Consider the following 18,364-nt stretch of genomic DNA (forward strand, 5'->3'; position numbering starts at 1 on the left):
TAAAAAGCTAATGATGGCAAAGATTGAGGGAGGATAGAAAAGCAGGCCCCAGAACCATAGCTTAGAGTGAAAAACAAGATGGTCGCGCACATCGCGACCGCATGGGTAAGCTTGCGCGATATTTTCCCACGAGCACACACAAAACGTCGCCAACATGTTAATCGCATTCCCGAACATGAAATGCGCATCGCGAACACGCTATACGTGACCCGAAACAGGAAATAAGGCACCGCGAACGGGTGGGACAAGTCAAAAACAAGATGGCCGCGCCCATAGGCGGCCGCATGGGTAAGTTCACAAGATACTATACCCCGAGCACGCAAACAGACTCCCAAACACGCAATAAGCGTTCGAAAGCAAGAAAAACGCATTGCGAACGGACGGGACAAGCAACTACGTGCGCTCACGTAGCGCGACTACGCATACTACGCCCAGGGTTAGGCGAGACACACCAAGCACCTCTCTTGTTTCTGCTGGCATCAATGTCCACGCAAAAAAAGAAATCCTGAGACGGGGTCACCCGGTGACCCGGAGGTGCTGCAGATTTACACTTTTGAGAATAAATATCCAAAACTCACCTGGCCCTGGTTTGGGAGCAGCAGGGGTCCCCCTTAAAACCCCGGCGGTCCTGTGACGAGTTAAGCAGTTCACTAATGCCTCTTTCCTTCCACCCCCATCATTCCATCCCTCTCACCTCTCCCAACCCCGGATCCCTTTGCAGGCCATTTTCATTCACCCCTTTTACATCTTCTAAACTCTCCCCATTCCTTTCACTTCTCCTTTAATCACCTCTTGCTGTTATGTCTTTTTACTCCTCTCCTGTCTAACAGTCTCTCGCATTTATCTCATGGCCTCTCTCGCCCGTCACCTCTTTCACCCCTCAGAACTTCTTATTCACCTTAAATCTCTCCCTTCAAATTTCTATCTATTTGTATCTTACACCCACGAGGAAGAAGCACAAAAAGGACACCAGCTGAAAAAACACAGCAGCAGCAGTAATGAGGAAGACCAGGAAAGGCAACAGGACGGAGTGCAAGGAAGCGGGGACAAAATAATGTTGAAGCACTCCAGAGCATTCCACAGTTGCATATTTATGGCCTTAATTCCCAGCCTTACAACCAACAAATGATGGACGGAATGCTGACAATGCAGACATTCTCCCCCAGTCAAGAGATCTGGGTTAAATCCATCGTTCTTTTGCCCACCACGCCATCCCGGTTTAGACATGGCCATATGCAAATCAGTCTTGACCCTGTGCCTCATGGGAACAGTCCAGCCCGAACTGTCAAGCCATGTCTTCCCTGGACCGGAATCAAGCATCCTAGGACCGGTTTCTGGCTATCAGCCGTCATCAGCCAGGATAGCTTGACTCCAGTGGCGTAGTGAGCACGGGTCCCACGTCTGGGAATACCCATCCCACTTAGGGCGAAAAGCGTTACAACCAACAAATGATGGACGGAATGCTGACAATGCAGACATTCTCCCCCAATCAAGAGATCTGGGTTAAATCCATCGTTCTTTTGCCCACCACGCCATCCCAGTTTAGACATGGCCATATGCAAATCAGTCTTGACCATGTGCCTCATGGGAACAGTCCAGCCCGAACTGCCAAGCCATGTCTTCCCTGGATCGGAATCAAGCATCCTAGGACCGGTTTCTGGCTATCAGCCGTCATCAGCCAGGATAGCTTGACTCCAGTGGCGTAGTGAGCACGGGTCCCACGTCTGGGAATACCCATCCCACTTAGGGCGAAAAGCGTTACAACCAACAAATGATGGACGGAATGCAGACATTCTCCCCCAGTCAAGAGATCTGGGTTAAATCCATTGTTCTTTTGCCCACCACGCCATCCCAGTTTAGACATGGCCATATGCAAATCAGTCTTGACCCTGTGCCTCATGGTAACAGTCCAGCCCGAACTGCCATGCCATGTCTTCCCTGGACCGGCTGATGACGGCTGAAAGCCAGAAACCGGTCCTAGGATGCTTGATTCCGGTCCAGGGAAGACATGGCTTGGCAGTTCGGGCTGGACTGTTCCCATGAGGCACAGGGTCAAGACTGATTTGCATATGGCCATGTCTGAACTGGGGTGGCGCAGTGGGCAAAAGAACGATGGATTTAACCCAGATCTCTTGACTGGGGGAGAATGTCTGCATTGTCAGCATTCCGTCCATCATTTGTTTGTTGTAACGCTTTTCGCCCCAAGTGGGATGGGTATTCCCAGACGTGGGACCCATGCTCACTACGCCACTGGAGTCAAGCTATCCTGGCTGACGACGGCTGAAAGCCAGAAACCGGTCCTAGGATGCTTGATTCCGGTCCAGGGAAGACATGGCTTGGCAGTTCGGGCTGGACTGTTCCCATGAGGCACAGGGTCAAGACTGATTTGCATATGGCCATGTCTGAACTGGGGTGGCGTAGTGGGCAAAAGAACGATGGATTTAACCCAGATCTCTTGACTGGGGGAGAATGTCTGCATTGTCAGCATTCCGTCCATCATTTGTTTGTTGTAACACTTTTCGCCCCAAGTGGGATGGGTATTCCCAGACGTGGGACCCGTGCTCACTACGCCACTGGAGTCAAGCTATCCTGGCTGATGACGGCTGAAAGCCAGAAACCGGTTCTAGGATGCTTGATTCCGGTCCAGGGAAGACATGGCTTGGCAGTTCGGGCTGGACTGTTCCCATGAGGCACAGGGTCAAGACTGATTTGCATATGGCCATGTCTGAACTGGGGTGGCGTAGTGGGCAAAAGAACAATGGATTTAACCCAGATCTCTTGACTGGGGGAGAATGTCTGCATTGTCAGCATTCCGTCCATCATTTGTTTGTTGTAACGCTTAGTTCCCAGCCGGCATTTCCTGATGTTCCTCCTGCAGTCTCTCTGATTGGAGGACAGTCGTGGATGACGTTGTATTCTTTTACAATCTCCTCCAATCAAAGAGCCCATTGAGATGCACTATTCTGAATCCAAAATGAAGAGCAAACGTTTTGGATTCCGGATCCAGGCAGTTCCGGGAATGTGCGACCCCCATTGTATGTCTTCACGCCCCCCCCACCCCACCCTGGGGGTCGCGCCCCACAGATTGAAGACCCCTGATCTAAGATCTGGAATCAAGTAAGATTTTACTTGCAAATACCTTACTACAGAAACTTAGCACCTATCTCGGACTCCCCTGGTACTCTTGACTACCTTCTAGACTCACTAGCAACTCCTTTACGGGAGTGCGGCATTCACAGTTGGGGGCAGTTTATAGAAGACATTAAACTAATCTCATGGCAGCGACTGTTGGGAATCTCTGAGGGTTCTGTCTCAAAATTTAAATATTACCAACTAGCGAGCTGGGCAAATACCCTAGGAAAGGACGGTAATGGGATTCCGAAACTGGAGGCTAGGATATGCTCACAACCTTTTTTGCGGAAAGAAGTCGCAGAATGGTACTGGATGTTAATTCAGTCTCGTGAAGATGTGCTGACGTAGATCTGGAGGAGGGAACTGCCAGACCAAGATCTTGAATCATTATGGCAAGTATCTATGTCTCACTTGTGGTCATATTTGAAATCTGCTCCACCGAGGAAGAATCATCTTTTTACGGTCCATAATGCCTACTGGACGTCAAGGAAATTATCGAAGTTTTGAAGTCGGGAAGTGAAGAAGTGCCCCAAGTGTGGAGAAGACAACGCGAACGATGTTCACATGTTCTGGCAGTGCCCTTCAATCCAGAACTTTTGGCATAAAGTAAGTAAGACTATCTCGGGAATCCTGGGTCAAGCGATCAAGGTGAGCCTGGCTTTGGTAATTTTAGGGGTGGCTTTGGGAGGGGAGGAAAATGGGGGTCTTCTGAAGACTCACAAAGCCTTAATGTTTATCTTAATTTTCCTTGCACGCAGAGAGTTGTGTATTAAGTGGATCCTTCCTCGTCCCCCTATAGAGGTAGAATGGATCCTATCAGTACAAAAAATAGTGACTCCCAACCGGGCTACTAAGCTAGTTCAGAGAACAAAATTTTAGGAACTCTGGGATGTTTTGTTTAAATCATATGTTAATAATTCAATCCCCTAAGTATTGAAACTCCTTCCTTGCTTTGCTCTTTTTTTTTCTTCTTTTTTTCTTCCTTTCCCTCTTCTTCTTGTGTCTACGCTGGAAAATCCACAGTCCAATGATTATGGATATGCTATACAGGTTGCATTTTTTTTGTGGTCACCTACTTGCACCCGTACAGAGGAGTCAGCTCTTCCAACTAGGCAGGAGGTCCTTGGTTGGCCCAGGATTTTTTTTTTTACATCCCTCCCTCGTGGAGAGACCAGGTACTCCTTGTCACAGACGGTTAGACCTTTCTGACACCCTAGCATAAACTGACAAATGAGCGCTGAAAAACAAACAAACAAAAAAAGAAAGCGTCGCCTAGCAAGTGCCGCCTCGGAAACTCCAGCGTGCAAAACTGCTGATGTTGCATGTTCTCGGCGGTGGCAAACAGATCTAACCAAGGCTCTCCCCACCACTGAAAGAGACCTTGCACCACCTCCAGATGGAGACATCACCCGTGATCCACTAGCCATCTTCGCCTGAGTCTGTCACCCTGATGTTGAGCCACCTGGGATATGCTCAGATGTTCCAGCTATGTCCAGAGATGTAGGGCTTCTTGACAAAGGGTCCACCACCCCACCCAGCCCTGTGAGTTGCAGTACCACTTGGCAGTAGTGTTGTCCATGAACCTACACTAGTCTTCCCTTGATGGAGGGTAGAAAGGCTTCTAAAGCCAGCCGGATCACTCAGAGCTCTAGTAGGTTGATGAGGAGTCCGGATTCCGACATAGACCAGAGGCCTCTGATCCCCACCTCCCCGAAGTAGCCACCCCATCCCAGGAGTGACCCAGTGTCTCCACTATCAGATCTGCTTGGGGAAAGGAGAGGGGACTGCCAGTGACTCAATTGCGGTCCAATAACCAACACTGCAGATCTTTTTCAGTTCCCTCCAAAATCTGGGCCATGCTGGATCGATTCCTTAGATGCTGCACCCACTGGAAATTCAGATCCCACTGCAGAGCACGCATATGCAGGCGTGAATGTGTCACAAACAGAATGCAGGAGGCCATGAGACCCAGAACCCTCAGAGTAAGTCTCACAGAAATCCGGGATAGAGGCTGAAACATTGGTATCGTAGCCTGAATATCATCAACTCGCCGTTCGGGGGCGATCGGCCCAAAATTGTACAGTGTCAGAACAGCTCAGATGAACGAGAGCATCTGAGAGGGAGTCAGGTGCAACTTCAGCACATTGATAGTGAACCCCAGCGAGTCCAGGAGGTCTGCTGTAGTCTGGAGGTGGGAGACGACAGCCTGTGGCGAGCCCACCTTCAACAGCCAGTTTTCGAGATAGGAGAATACTGTCACTACTGTGCTCTGCAGATGAGCTCATCTTGGTGAAAACCTGAGAGGCGCTAGTAAGGCCAAAAGGAGCATGGAACACTGAAAGTGATCATGTCCTACCGTGAACCACAGGTAACGCCTGTGAGCTGGCAGGATGGGGAAGTATGGGTCCTGTATGTTCACCACTACCATTCAGTCTCCCTGAACCTGGGCAAACACGACTTGAGCGAGCGTATTTTGAACTTCTGCTTTTAGAGTAAGAAATTGAGTGCGCGCAGGCCTAGGATAGGACGATGCCCTTAGTCCTTTTTGGGGAAATAACCATTACATACTTCTGGCATCAGCATCCTCTCTATGGCTCCCTTGGCAAAGAAAGCCATCACTTCCTTACAGAGACTGGAGTTGGTCCTCAGCGAGCCAAATGCAAGTGGGTGGGATGGGTGGAGGGGTGGTGCAGACCGGGAGGAAGTAGCCGCTTTAGGCAATCTGAAGAACCCAGCGGTCTGATAATATAGACATCCAGTGGGACAAGTGATAACGTATCCGACCACCCACTTGGCCATGAAGAGGCTGGGAAGTTTGTGTGCCGTAGTGGCTGGGTGGGTAAGACGCCGCTGAAACCCCCTTCTGTGGCCACAAAAGGAGCAAAAGGTGGAATGGGATTGGTGAGAGGTCATGGAAAGGCCCAAGTTCCTGGCTGTACCTGTGAAGCGCTCCAGCACAGGAGCCATCATAGGGCATGTCCAAAAGAGATGCTTGGCCATCCCCAGAAAAGCCAGTTGTTCACAGGCAGGCACTGCGCTGGAAGATCAATGACGAAGAAAACGCTCTGCCCAGCGAGTCAGTCGTGCCCAGACCACATTGGATCGTGAACTTGCCTGCATCTCTCCCGTCTGCAATAGCTTGGGAAAGTAGGGCCGAGCCTCCTCCGGGTCCATGGGCAGCACCTGCACATCTGAATCCCAAAGTCAATGGAAGTAACAGTCCAAAAGGCATGCAGTGTTCACGGACCGCAGTGCCAGACTGGTGGAAGAAAACATTTCCAGCTCAATGTCGGATTTGGGAATGATAACAGGGCTGGCGCCGGGAGCGTCGGAACTGGGATCAGGGAAGGTCCAAGTAGTGTGCCGGCGCCGATCCAAATCTATTATCGGATCCACAAGGGTCCACTAGAGGTGAGGCCAGAGCTGCCGGGGGGAACTAGATGCCCCCCCCCCTCCAACCCTGTGGGGTCAGACTGTCCAAATATGAGATGAAGGGCCTCATAAAACTCTAAGTTGGGCGTGGATCGCTCCGGCTCCCAGATATCTAGGGAGGCGCAGTGCTCCGAAGTACCAGGCCTCAGATGCCTATGATCCTTCTTGTCGGCCGAAGAGCACTTTGACTTCTTACTTTTCTTTTTATGCCTCTTACCAGAATGTCCTCACTATCTCGAATGGGACAAAGAGGACTTTGGACTCCCTGAACGATCCCGGTACCTCAAATTCTGTGAGCCGGGCCGCTAGCAGCTTCAGGGGCCACTCCCTCAAAGCCTTCGTGACTATGGCTCAGCAATCAGAGCACAACTTGATGTCATGGTCACGCTCCAGGCACTCCAGACAGACAAGGTGTGGATCCGTCATTGCCCTTGCACGGTGACAGGTTCAGCAGGGCTTAAAACCTGTCCTACGTGTTGACATCCTCGACACACCAGAAGGAAACCTCAAAAAATCGTGCCCTCAGTCTGCATGCAAAGGCCCATCTTGCATCCTAATATTCCACGTGACACATCTGAGCTTCCTGCCCCAAACATATGATTGCCTACCCCACTTCCAAGAGACCCCAAAACACCAAGCCCCCTTCCTACAAGCAGATCTTACCTGACGCTCATTATGTTTCCATCTGAATGCCTTTGCAGGTGTGCCTTCATCACCCAAGCTGTGTGCTCACGGTACGTCATCACGCGACTGAAACAAAAAGAACAGGAGGATAAACAGGGTAAGAACTTGAGAACAGAAAGATCACCTGATACTCTATTATTAACTGGTCTCAAGTGAACTTAATAGTCATGGGATGGGGAAGAATATTGTGCCATCTATTGCACCTATCTTATCCAGATGTATAGCACCTTTTTCCATCTTTAGCCACAATATAATCTCCCCCAGGTTAAGTTCTCCAGAACCTTTGAAGATATTCTGTGATCCCACACACAGAACTCCTGTGCCAGCAACATAAAAGGGCAGAAACTCAACAACATGTTCTGAGCAGTCCGACAGAACCCCTAGTGTGCCAGGAATAAATAGCCCTCGATGATCACTACACCACACTAACCCTACACCACACTAACCCTGCTCAACCTACACATTTTGCCCATTAAACCACTATTGACAGCCACCACACTGTTAGGTCTATTATGGCAGCATCCCCACTACATCAGGACTTAGATCACCCCACAGCTCTGCCAATCCACTGACTTGCAGTACCTCCAGCTACAACAGTATATAGATCTCTGACAAATCTGCTAATGCTCATCAAAAATCGGACAGGCGGCGCCGGGAAACCCTTGGGTAGCTGTGCGCCTAATAAGATTAAATTAACATAACAAAGCTACACTATACCAACCTCTGCTGCTACAGTATCTGGATACCACAACTTTCTGGTGATGCACTTTAACTCTTGTCTAACAACCCAGTCACTATTACAATGATGAGACCCAAACAGCACTTACAGTACGGAGCATGAGACAGAGCTCTGCCGATGAACCTCAATAGTGACAAACATCAAGTTTTCAAAAATTGAGATTCAATGCAGCTCTGCTAATGTAGTTCAATTAATTGCTCAGCATATCACTTGCTCACATGCACAGTCCTACATTAATTCTACAAGTTGTTTCTGCGCTAAGATGTTAAACAGCTCCCTTTGCACCCTGTTATTCCAAATAATGGAATTCAACATTGTTGTGCCACTGCACTTCTACCTCATACCCTTTCCCCATATTCCATAAGGTTTATGTATACAACAATAGGTACAGCAAGCCATGACATCATTAAGTAGACACACACAAGGTTCATGAATATCCTTAACAGAAAGGAACAGGTTACACTCTGTAACACTCTTTCTGTGGATATCCCATATAACCACCAATTTCTCACCTTTAAAATACTTTCAAGTGCCAGAATGAACACAGATTTTTCCAGAAATGCTCGCCACACGTCTGCAGGTAGGACCATATGGCTCCCAAGTAACTTCGTACCACCAAGAGAGTGACTGAAAAGAACTGCATATAAATGCCACCCGAGTGCAGCTTCTTAATCTTTCTCCTTTCGTGACCTCAGACTTGGAGTACTCCCACCAAATTGCAGGTGACTGTGTGCCGACATCTAACTTAGACTCTTATTTATTATGGTGTTCAGGACTGACTATACAGAATGGAGAGGCAGCAGGGCAGTGATGAAGAAACAAGTTACTTACCTGTACACTGTGGTTCTCCGGTATTGATATCTTTTATAGATTCACATGCTTGAATCTTCTCCGTCGTCATGGTGGGAGTCCCACAGTAACAGTAAAATAGCAGTATTAAAACTTCAACATTCAAATGCCCATTGGAATTCACAAGCTTTTAGCAACCTAATACCACTGTTATAAAACAGCCAATCTCCTCTTAATCAGAGGGTAGACCATAGAGTCTCCTTCCCCTGCAGGGCTACCATACCTTCGATTTCGAGCACGAGCACCATAAAGGAATAAGAGTGGTATGGAACGTGAACCTGAAAGGGAAGGAGGGAGGGTCCCATGTGAATCTATAAAATATATCAATACAGGAGAACCACAGTGTACAGGTAAGTAACTTGTTTCTTCTCCAGTATTGTATATTTTATAGATTTGCATGCTTGAATCAGAATAGCAAGCAGTATCAAAGAGTCAGAGGCGGCGGGTAAGGTGAACCATCCCACCATGCGACCCAGAAACCAAACTACGAATAATAATCATAAAGAACATGTAGCATGAGCTAATAACAATGTATACATATACATATACCCTTTAAGAAAATATTCGAAACATATTAATGACTTATTACAACAACAGTAGCTTATGAAGAAGAAAAAGACATGAAGAACATCATACCTTATGCGAATAGATGTCACAGAGTAGCTTGACCAACTGCTACACCCAGGCAGTAATGCTTCGTGAAGGTATGGACATTCGTCCATGTCGCCGCCCTGCATATATCAGGCAAGGACACTCTAGAGAATAGGGCACAGGAAGTTGCCACCTTGCATGTTAAGTGCGTTGCGGCCTTGGAAATCAGTGGGCGGCCAGCCATTTCAAGACAGAATAGAATAGGTGATGAGACCAAGTTAGCAATAGACACCTGCGTCAAAGCCTGACCCTTCCTAGGAGCAGAGAAGATAATGAATAACTGAGTAGATTTTTGGAAAGGCTGAGTCCATTGCAAGTAGAACTTTAAACCAGTTTAAACCTTTAGTGTCCAGAGAATGGAGCGCTCTCTCAGCCGGCGAAGATGGAGCTGATAAGAAGGAGGGCAAAACCACTGGCTCATTTAGATGAAATGCAGAAGTTAGTTGGGAATAAAAGATGGATTGGTACAAAGAATTACTCTATCTTGAAGGAACTGCAGGTAAGGCTCCATCGTTGTGAAGGTTTGAATTTCACTAATGCATCTAGCTTATGTGATGGCCAACAGCAAGGCCACCTTCCAGGAGAGGTACTTCAAGTCACACTTGTGAATTGGTTCAAAGGGTGAATTTATAAGCTGTGACAGGACAATATTTAATTGCCATAGCACTGGAGGAGGTCTTACTGGAGGGTAGGCCCTGAAAAGCCCTTTCATCTCTTTTTTCAGTCTGTTAGACCACAAAGACAAGCAATCAGAACGTCGTCTGTATCTGGAGATTGCCGCTAAGTGCACTTTGATGGACGCCAGACCAGCTTTGGTGAGAAACAAGCTATAGGGCAAAAACATCCTAAGGCAGCGATAAGAGAGGATCGCAAGAGTGTGAAGCACACCATATACAATATCTTTTCCACTTGGCCTAGTAGCATTTGAGCGTAGAAGGAGCTTGGGCTTTCTGTAGTATTGCCTGACATTCCTCAGAAATCGTTAGTTGTCTGAATTATGTGTGATGGGGAGCCAAGCTGACAAGTGACGTGTGCGGATTTGAGGATGAATTGAATTTGAATTTGAATTTAAAATTATTTATAAAGCGCACGTTCACCAGCGGTTTCATGGCGCTGCAACTAACAGATATCTGGGCAAGGGAAGCCGAAGCTGAGTTAAAAGGAAACAGAAACTGCTAATGAACTAGTTAAAAAAATTTAGTAAACAAATGAGCTTTGAGCTGTTTCCGGAATTGCGGATAAAGAGTTAAGGCTCTAAGCTCAAGAGGCAGGGAGTTCCAGAAGGGTGGAGCAAGGGTCGCAAATTTCGATCCTCCCCATTTCTTCCTCCGGAACCGCGGGACTGTGAGAAGGGATTGAGTGGATGAACGCAGTTCCCTGGAGGGAACATAGGGAATGATCTCAGATGAGATAAAAGCCGGGGCCGTGCCCAGTCGTGCTTGGAAGGTGATGGAAGCAAGCTTAAACTGGACACGCGCGCGGACAGGGAGCCAATGTAGGGACTTGAGGAGGGGAGTGACGTGGTGAGACTTTGGTAGTTTAAACACCAGGCGCGCCGCCTGGTTTTGGATCTGCTGCAGATGCCTTAAGCTATATGCAGGTATACTTGCATATAAGGCGTTGCCGTAATCCAGGCGGGAGATGACCATTGCCAAGGTGATCAGTTTCAAAGCGTCAAAAGAAAAAAAACGGGACACCTTGCGTATAGTGCGCAGTGAAAGAAAAGAAGAAGAAACCACAGAACTAACCTGGGAGTGAAGGGTGAGTTGGGAATTGAGATTAATGCCTAATGTTTTTACTGAGGTAGAGGGGACAGGTGGAGAGCCTAGGGAAGGGAGCCAAAACAAGGAAGACCAGGGGCTGGATGAACCACCCGTCAACACCAGCTCAGTCTTGTCTGGGTTGAGTTTCAGATGGTTGTGGTTCATCCAGTCCCGGATATGAATCATGATAGATTGGAAGTTAAGAACAGAGGCAGGGGAAGAAGACAGATTAAAGACAAGTTGGAGGTCATCCGCATAATTAAATACGGTGACCTCCATTTGCTGCAGTGAGAAAATAAGAGGGGCGATGTAAAGATTAAACAAAAGAGGTGAAAGGGAGGAGCCTTGGGGGACCCCGCACTGAACTTTCCGAAAGTCCGCAGAAAAATCACCCAGGCGAACTGCCTGGGTGCGGTCCCTCAGGAAGGAGGATAACCATACCAGCACGGTGCCCCCGATCCCCGGCGCCCTGACACGGGAAAGCAAGATGGTATGATCAACCGTGTCAAAAGCGGCTGAGAGATCGAGGAGAACCAAGGCCTGGGTCTGGTTAGTGTCCATTCCCTCCCTGAGGTTGTCGAGGACCGAGAGGACTACGGACTACGTAGAGTGTGCGGGGCGGAATCCGGCCTGGCGGGGGGCAAGAACCCCGTACTTCTCCACAAAAGAGCTCAGAGCGCAGGTGACATGGCGCTTGAGCACTTTCGCCAAGAAAGGCAGGAGAGAGATGGGGCGAAAATTGGCAGGGACTGAGGGGTCTGCGCCCGGCTTCTTCAGGATGGGAACAATGACTGCTGTTTTGAGTGGATTGGGTACCACGCCCTGGGAGAGAGAACTATTGAGGAGGTGAAGGGGGGGGGGGTCTGGACAAGTAGTAAAGATGTGACGGAGGATGTGGGCAGGGCAGGGATCTAACGGAGAGCCGGATTTGACAAGGGGAATTATGGAGGTCAGGGATTCCTTGGTCAAGGAAGGGAGAGTAGTGAGTTGTCCCTTGGGGGGAGGACACTGGGGATCCACAAAGGTAGGAGAGGGGAGAGGGATATTGGCTTTAATAGTGGCTATTTTCTGAATGAAGAAATTGTTTAGGGAGTGACAGAGTTCCTGGGAAGGGGTGGGCTTCAGAGTGGTTCTGTCGGAGAATGCCAGGTTGTGCACAATCGCGAAGATTTCCCTCGATTGGTTCTCAGCTGCGAGGATTTTTGAAGAAAAATAGGTTGTTTTGGCCGCCAAGATAGCCTCTTGGCCCTGGTTCATGGAGAGAAGATTTTCTTTGGCGGAAGCAAATTCAGGGGCTGTTGAACAAATTCAAGGGTGTGACCAAGGCAGAATGCATTGAATGCCCACTTGTCGGAGGATATAAGCTTCCATTGACTGAAGAATTTGGAGCAAGCAGGCCGAATTGGAGTAGGACTACGGTAGCAGGGGCCTGCGGATTCTCATTGCCTCTTATTAGAGTTGCGAGCCGTTCCTCCCGACGGTGGGCGTTGATGAACGACTGCTCTAGGGTAGGCTGGTGCTCAGGATTTCGAAAGGGCTACAAAGTGTACTGAGCACGAACCCCCTGTTCAAAATATAGCTGGAAACGCTCCTGAAGCTAGGGGCGAGAGAGATATTGACCTCTGCTTCTGCTCCGTAAGGAAGCAAACTTCTTCTGCTGCAGATTAGTGAAAGAGGTAGACATCTCATTATCCAACTTGATCTACTGCAGCGCTTCATCCACATGTTTACCAAAGAGGAATTTGCTGTTGAACGGCATGTCTAATACTTTGGCTAGAACCTCCAGGTGGAATGTCGTAGCTTTCACCACCCCTGCTGTCTCAACACTGCCACTCTCGCCATCTGCCTGAAGGCGGTCGATGAAATGACCAGAGCCACACAATCATCTCGGAATTGCTCTCTCCTTCCGACAGCACCTCCTTTGCTTCTTTCTTCCCATCTTCAGGAAGAATCTCCAGCAAGCCAGATATGTCAGACCACATCCGGTGGTCATACCTCCCGAGGACAGACACGGCGTTGAAGGCCCTGACGGCAGTGGCCGCCAAAGCGGAGAACCTTTTGCTGATGTTGTCCAATTGGCGCCCTTCCTTGTCAGATGGAGCCTCACAGAGAGGGGAATGGTTCTTCAATCTCCTTTGAGCACCTTGCATAATGACTGAATCAGGTTGAGGGTGACCAATCAGGCACGCAGTAGAGTCCTCGGACGCTCTGTACTTTTTGTCCAATTTCGGCACCACCGCAGGTATAGAAGCTGGTGTCTTCATTAACTTCAGGCCCCCTTGCCATAAGAAGTCTACAGTAGGAATGGATCGAGAGGAGCGCTGCATTGTAGGCTTTAAGTTGTATAAAAAGCACTCTGTCTGCTTTGCAGGCATAGGAAGGTCAAAGCGCCTAGAAGTGCGTTCCAGCAGATCATGGAAAGCCCCGATATCTGCAGCCGGGGAGTTGGCTAGAGGCGGAGTAGGAGAAAGTGGGATGGGAACCACATGGTCGTCCCACTCATCATGGATGTCCGGGTCCAACTGCAATTCCCCTTCCTTTAGTTGCTGGTCATCATCATCCTGACTTTGCGCAGGAATTTCCACAGGTGGCGGAACGGTCTTGCTCTTGGACAAAGGGGGCACCGCCAGCGACATAGGAATGGGAGCCTCCTGAACAGGAGGCAGCTGCGAAGTGGAGTTTGCTTCAGGAAATCGCTTGTAATAATCATTCAGCAGTAATCTAAGATCAGTGAACAATGTCACTGATCTTAGATTAATTTAGGGCTCTTGAGCGTGTTCTTCCTGGTCATTATAAGGGTAGTGCTCCTGATATGCTTCCAAACGCTGAGAAAGATATCGGAGAAAGATTAATCTCCCTTCAGATAAGTAGAAGGATCATCCATTGCCTCTTCTTCCTCCGAGTCGTGGCACTTAACCCCGAGTTGTGAGGGTCTGGATGAACGGCCATAAGGACCATCATCTTCAGATTCCTGGAAATCCAGGAGATGAGTAGGTGGTAATGGAGAAATCTTTGATAAATCATGCTGAAGGGGAGACATAGGCTTCAGAAGCAGACTGACCTTTCCCCTCATCGATGGGGTCATCGACAGGCTCGTCAATGGCACAACCAACTGCAGCGGTTGAAGAGCTGCTGACAGTGAACGAACCTGCTGAACAGTCGATGTGAAGCCCTTGTTGACAGAGACGGTCTAACCGCAGCCACTGCTGTCGTAGACGCAGCCGTTGTCGTCTTGACCGTAAGCATAGTCGCCGTGGCTGATGAAACCGTCAACAGAGCGCCAGTTCCAGTGGAGACGGAGGCCGTAGATGGAAATGTCTTCATCGACAAGACCGTTGACGAGCAGATTTTGTCAGCTGAAGATTCCCTGGAAGGAGTACGAGGCGTCGACGGTGGAGCAGAACCAGAACTCCAGGGAGAAGACGAAGAACCGGGCTGGTCTTTTTTTTACTCTTTTCTCCTCAATTCTCTCTTTACTTTGAGATCTGGATTTTTTAGGGTCCTTAAGCGAATAGGAAGACCTTTCTTCTTTTCTCTTCCTGTAGGAGGTATGAGGCTTCTCCTCAGAGTCAGAGCATTTTGCTGCTTTTGTCCTTTGCAGCCAGAGAAGCAGCCTATCCTCACGGTCTTTAACAGTTTTTGTGGAGAAAGTACAACAGTTATTGCATTCTCTGGGCTTGTGGTCAGGATACTGGCAGTAAAGAAACTCTTTATGTGGGTCCTCTGAATATAGTCTAGACTTTCCACAAGTCTTACAGGGCCTAAACAACCATTTTATTAGACTCTGAGATTATGAAGGAAAAATAGATACTCACACTCCTGAACTGTACCTCAGAAGAAAATATGAAGTGAAGAGATGAACAGCTAGCGGGAAGTTGAAAATGGCAACAGTAGAAATACTGTGAATGAGCAGAGCTCAGGGAGATTCGCTAACACATGACATGCGGTAAGAAATCTGGGGTATGGTGGCCCTGCAGGGGAAGGAGACTCTATGGTCTATGCTCTGATTGGCTGGAGTTTGGATATTTTATAACAATGGTAATATGTTGCTAAAAGCTAGTGAATTCCTATGAGCATTTGAATGTTGAAGTTTAATACTGCTATTTTACCGTTACCGTGGGACTCCCACCATGTCGACGAGGAAGATTCAAGCATATAAATCTATAAAGGCTACAATACTGGAGAATCTGGGGTTAGATGGATTATCCATCAGAAACAGTTACCTATGGTAAGTAAGTGACAAAAGCAGATTGGGTGATGGACTGCCCTAATTGGAAAGGAGAAACAACCTTTGGGAGAAAAGCTGCTTTTGTCAGAAGAACCAGTTGGTCTGAAAAAGAGGTGGTAGAGAACTGCTGTACCAATAGCTTTCAATACGCTCAAGCGATAATCACAACCAGGAATGCAGTTTCAATGTAAGGAACCGTAGGGAACAACTGTACATTGGTTCAAATGGGGCACACATGAGAAAAGCGAGAACCAAATTGAGAACCAAATTAAGCTCCCATGACAGCATCAGAAATGGTGCTGGCGGGAGCATGTGAATCTGCTCTATCAAGAAATGCATCAGGCGATTTAAAAAGATGGCTCATCAGATAGATGAAAAAAGGCCGAAAGAGCCAACAGATAACCTTTAACTATTGCCACAGTAAGGCCTAGCTAGGCTAACGACAGACAAAATAACAGTATGTCAAGCTAACTGTGCCGATAGAGGCTGAATGTTGTGGGAGGAGCACCAGACACCAAGCTTCTGCCAGTGTCCAGCATAAATTACTTTGGTGGAGGGGTGACTGGCTGTCAGTATGACACCAACTACTTCAGAGGAAGATTGAAAGCCATCAACTGTTGCCACACAAAAATCCATGCATGGAGGTGTAAGTTGTACTGACTCTGGTGTAAGACCCTGCCCTGCTGATGCGACAGAAGGTCCTCCGAATGTGCAGCCAGTTCCGAGGACATATGCTCATGGCCAAAATTTCGAAATAGCACACTCTCTTCGCCTAATCCGGAGGATGACTTGGGCGGGTCTTTTCTGATCTTCTTCAGAGCTGCAGAGGCGGGAATGCATACAAGAGACCCAAGCTACAATCCAAGAGAAAGGTGTCTCTGAGCGAAAACTGCTTTGGGAACTCCATCATGCAGAAACTTGGACTGTGTGCATTCTCTGCAGTGGTGAAAACATAGAGATAGGGTTCTCCCTTTTGCTGGATGATTTTCTGTACTTCCTCTGAGTGAAGCAGCCATTTGCGATCCATTTTGCACCATCAGCTAAGTTCAAACGCCCTGGCATTCAAAGAGGCTGCCAAGCATTGTCCAATCAGGAAAATTCCCTGACGATTCAGCCTGTTGCGAAGGTGCAGACTCCGGGAACAGGACCCACGAACACACTCTGCCCAGTTTGTTGAGGTATTGTTGCTTAGAAAAGCACTGTATCTAGAATGGCTCCAATGAAAGGAACCTCTGCGAAGCAGCCAGGTGTGACTTTGGCACATTGATGGAAAGACCCAACGATGTCAACAGGTTGGCCGTTGGCTTGAGAAGGTATACAGCTGTTTGAGGTGAGCCTGCCTTTAGCAGGCAGATGTCAAAGTATGGGAATACTGGTGTTCCCAGACATTGCAGATGGACTGTGTCCACCACCACCACTTTCATAAACACCTGAGATGCACTGATAAGGACGAAGGGCACTGAAAGTGCCTGTGGCCTGTCTGAAACTCAGATAGAATCAGTGGGACTGCAAGTCCGGTATGTGGAAATACGTGTGCTGCAGGTTCAACACCACCAACCAGTCTCCTGCTTCCATGGCGGACAGAACGTAGGCCTGGGTTAGTTTTTTTGAAGATGTTCTTCTTAAGAAAGTTCATAGAGCACCCCTCTTAGGCACCAGAAAGTAACAGGAATAGCAAGCAGGCCCGATTTCTGACGCTGGCATCTTCTCTATGGCTCCCTTGGCCAACAGAGCTTGAACTTCTCCTTGGAGGGTGGAGAAGGGGTCCCCCGAGAGGCATTGCGATGCAGGGTGTAAGTCGGGGGGAGTGGTCGGAAAGGGAAGAGAACCATTCTGCACAATTTGGAGCACCCACTGGCCGGATGTCTTACTCTTCTACCAGGGGATCTGCTACACATTGGCCAGGAAGCAACCCCTGAGGGTTTGCACGCTCATTCCATCAGAGCGAAGGCTGTGACCATTGCGTTAGCACACGGATTTCCGGTCCTGGATTTCTACCTGTCTGCAACGTGGGCTTCTCCACACACGTTCACAAAGCATTACTGCCTGGACAGTCATGTCCGTTGGAACAAGCACTTTGCTCGTTCGGCCTTGCAGGACTTTGTAGTGTGTAACAGTTTCACAGACCCACTACTGGGGAGGTATTGCTTGGGTATCTATTCTAAGGTAGGGAATCTGCGGCTAGAAGTCTCAATCAGATGAACAAGTTACTTTCCTTCAGTAATGCCTTATCTGGTAGAGACTCTATCTAGGCACAGATGCCTTACTGACCCACCCATTCTCCCCCACCTGTGAACGGATATCTGGGGCCAGGGCTGTTCCCCTTTCAAGGACCTAGTTTTTCACACCAATGGTCAGTGTTCTTCATGGCTCCTCACTCCTGGCGTGGAAAGTAGCAAAATGAAACAGACGTCAGTGTGCTCGGCACGCAGGGGACCTACATACGAAATATTAACGGATTCAGACTGACACATGGGGATAATTCTATGGTAAAGAATCTGCAGCTAGATAGAGTCTCTGTCAGATAAGGCATTACCAAAGTTAACTTGTTCTTTTCGCCCTGACCAGGAAACCACACTGCCTAGGCAGTACTGTTGGCACTAGTGTAGCGCATAAAAGGGACGCCAATATGTGGTGAACCGGGTTTTCAGAGGATGTCCAAGTTTCTTTTAAGTGGACTTAGAATGTTCGAAGAGAAGGCTGAGTCACCACTCCAGTGTTTCAGAGTAGTTATGCCACATGTCTATCCTTGGGGTGATTGTCCCCCGATAGACAATCCCACCAGCAAGATAGAAAGTTCTGAGAGAGACTTCTAACCTTAGGTCTCTCACCTTGCGAATATCCACCAGCACCAGACTGGATCTAGAAACTTTCAAATAGTATTTT

At 48.4% G+C, this 18,364-nt stretch overlaps 1 protein-coding gene across 2 annotated transcripts in view; it reads right to left on the bottom strand.

The window, feature by feature from the left end:
* Positions 1-18,364, bottom strand: part of RPTOR (regulatory associated protein of MTOR complex 1) — a 1,825,560-nt gene that overhangs the window by 68,296 nt on the left and 1,738,900 nt on the right. For both annotated transcript variants that reach the window (XM_085617419.1, XM_085617418.1), the window contains one exon: positions 7,228-7,314. In XM_085617419.1, the coding sequence (XP_085473545.1) occupies positions 7,228-7,314 (87 nt within the window). The remainder of the gene's footprint in view (positions 1-7,227; positions 7,315-18,364) is intronic.

Source organism: Triturus cristatus, chromosome 7, assembly GCF_964204655.1.
Source record: "Triturus cristatus chromosome 7, aTriCri1.1, whole genome shotgun sequence".
Lineage (NCBI taxonomy): Eukaryota > Metazoa > Chordata > Amphibia > Caudata > Salamandridae > Triturus > Triturus cristatus.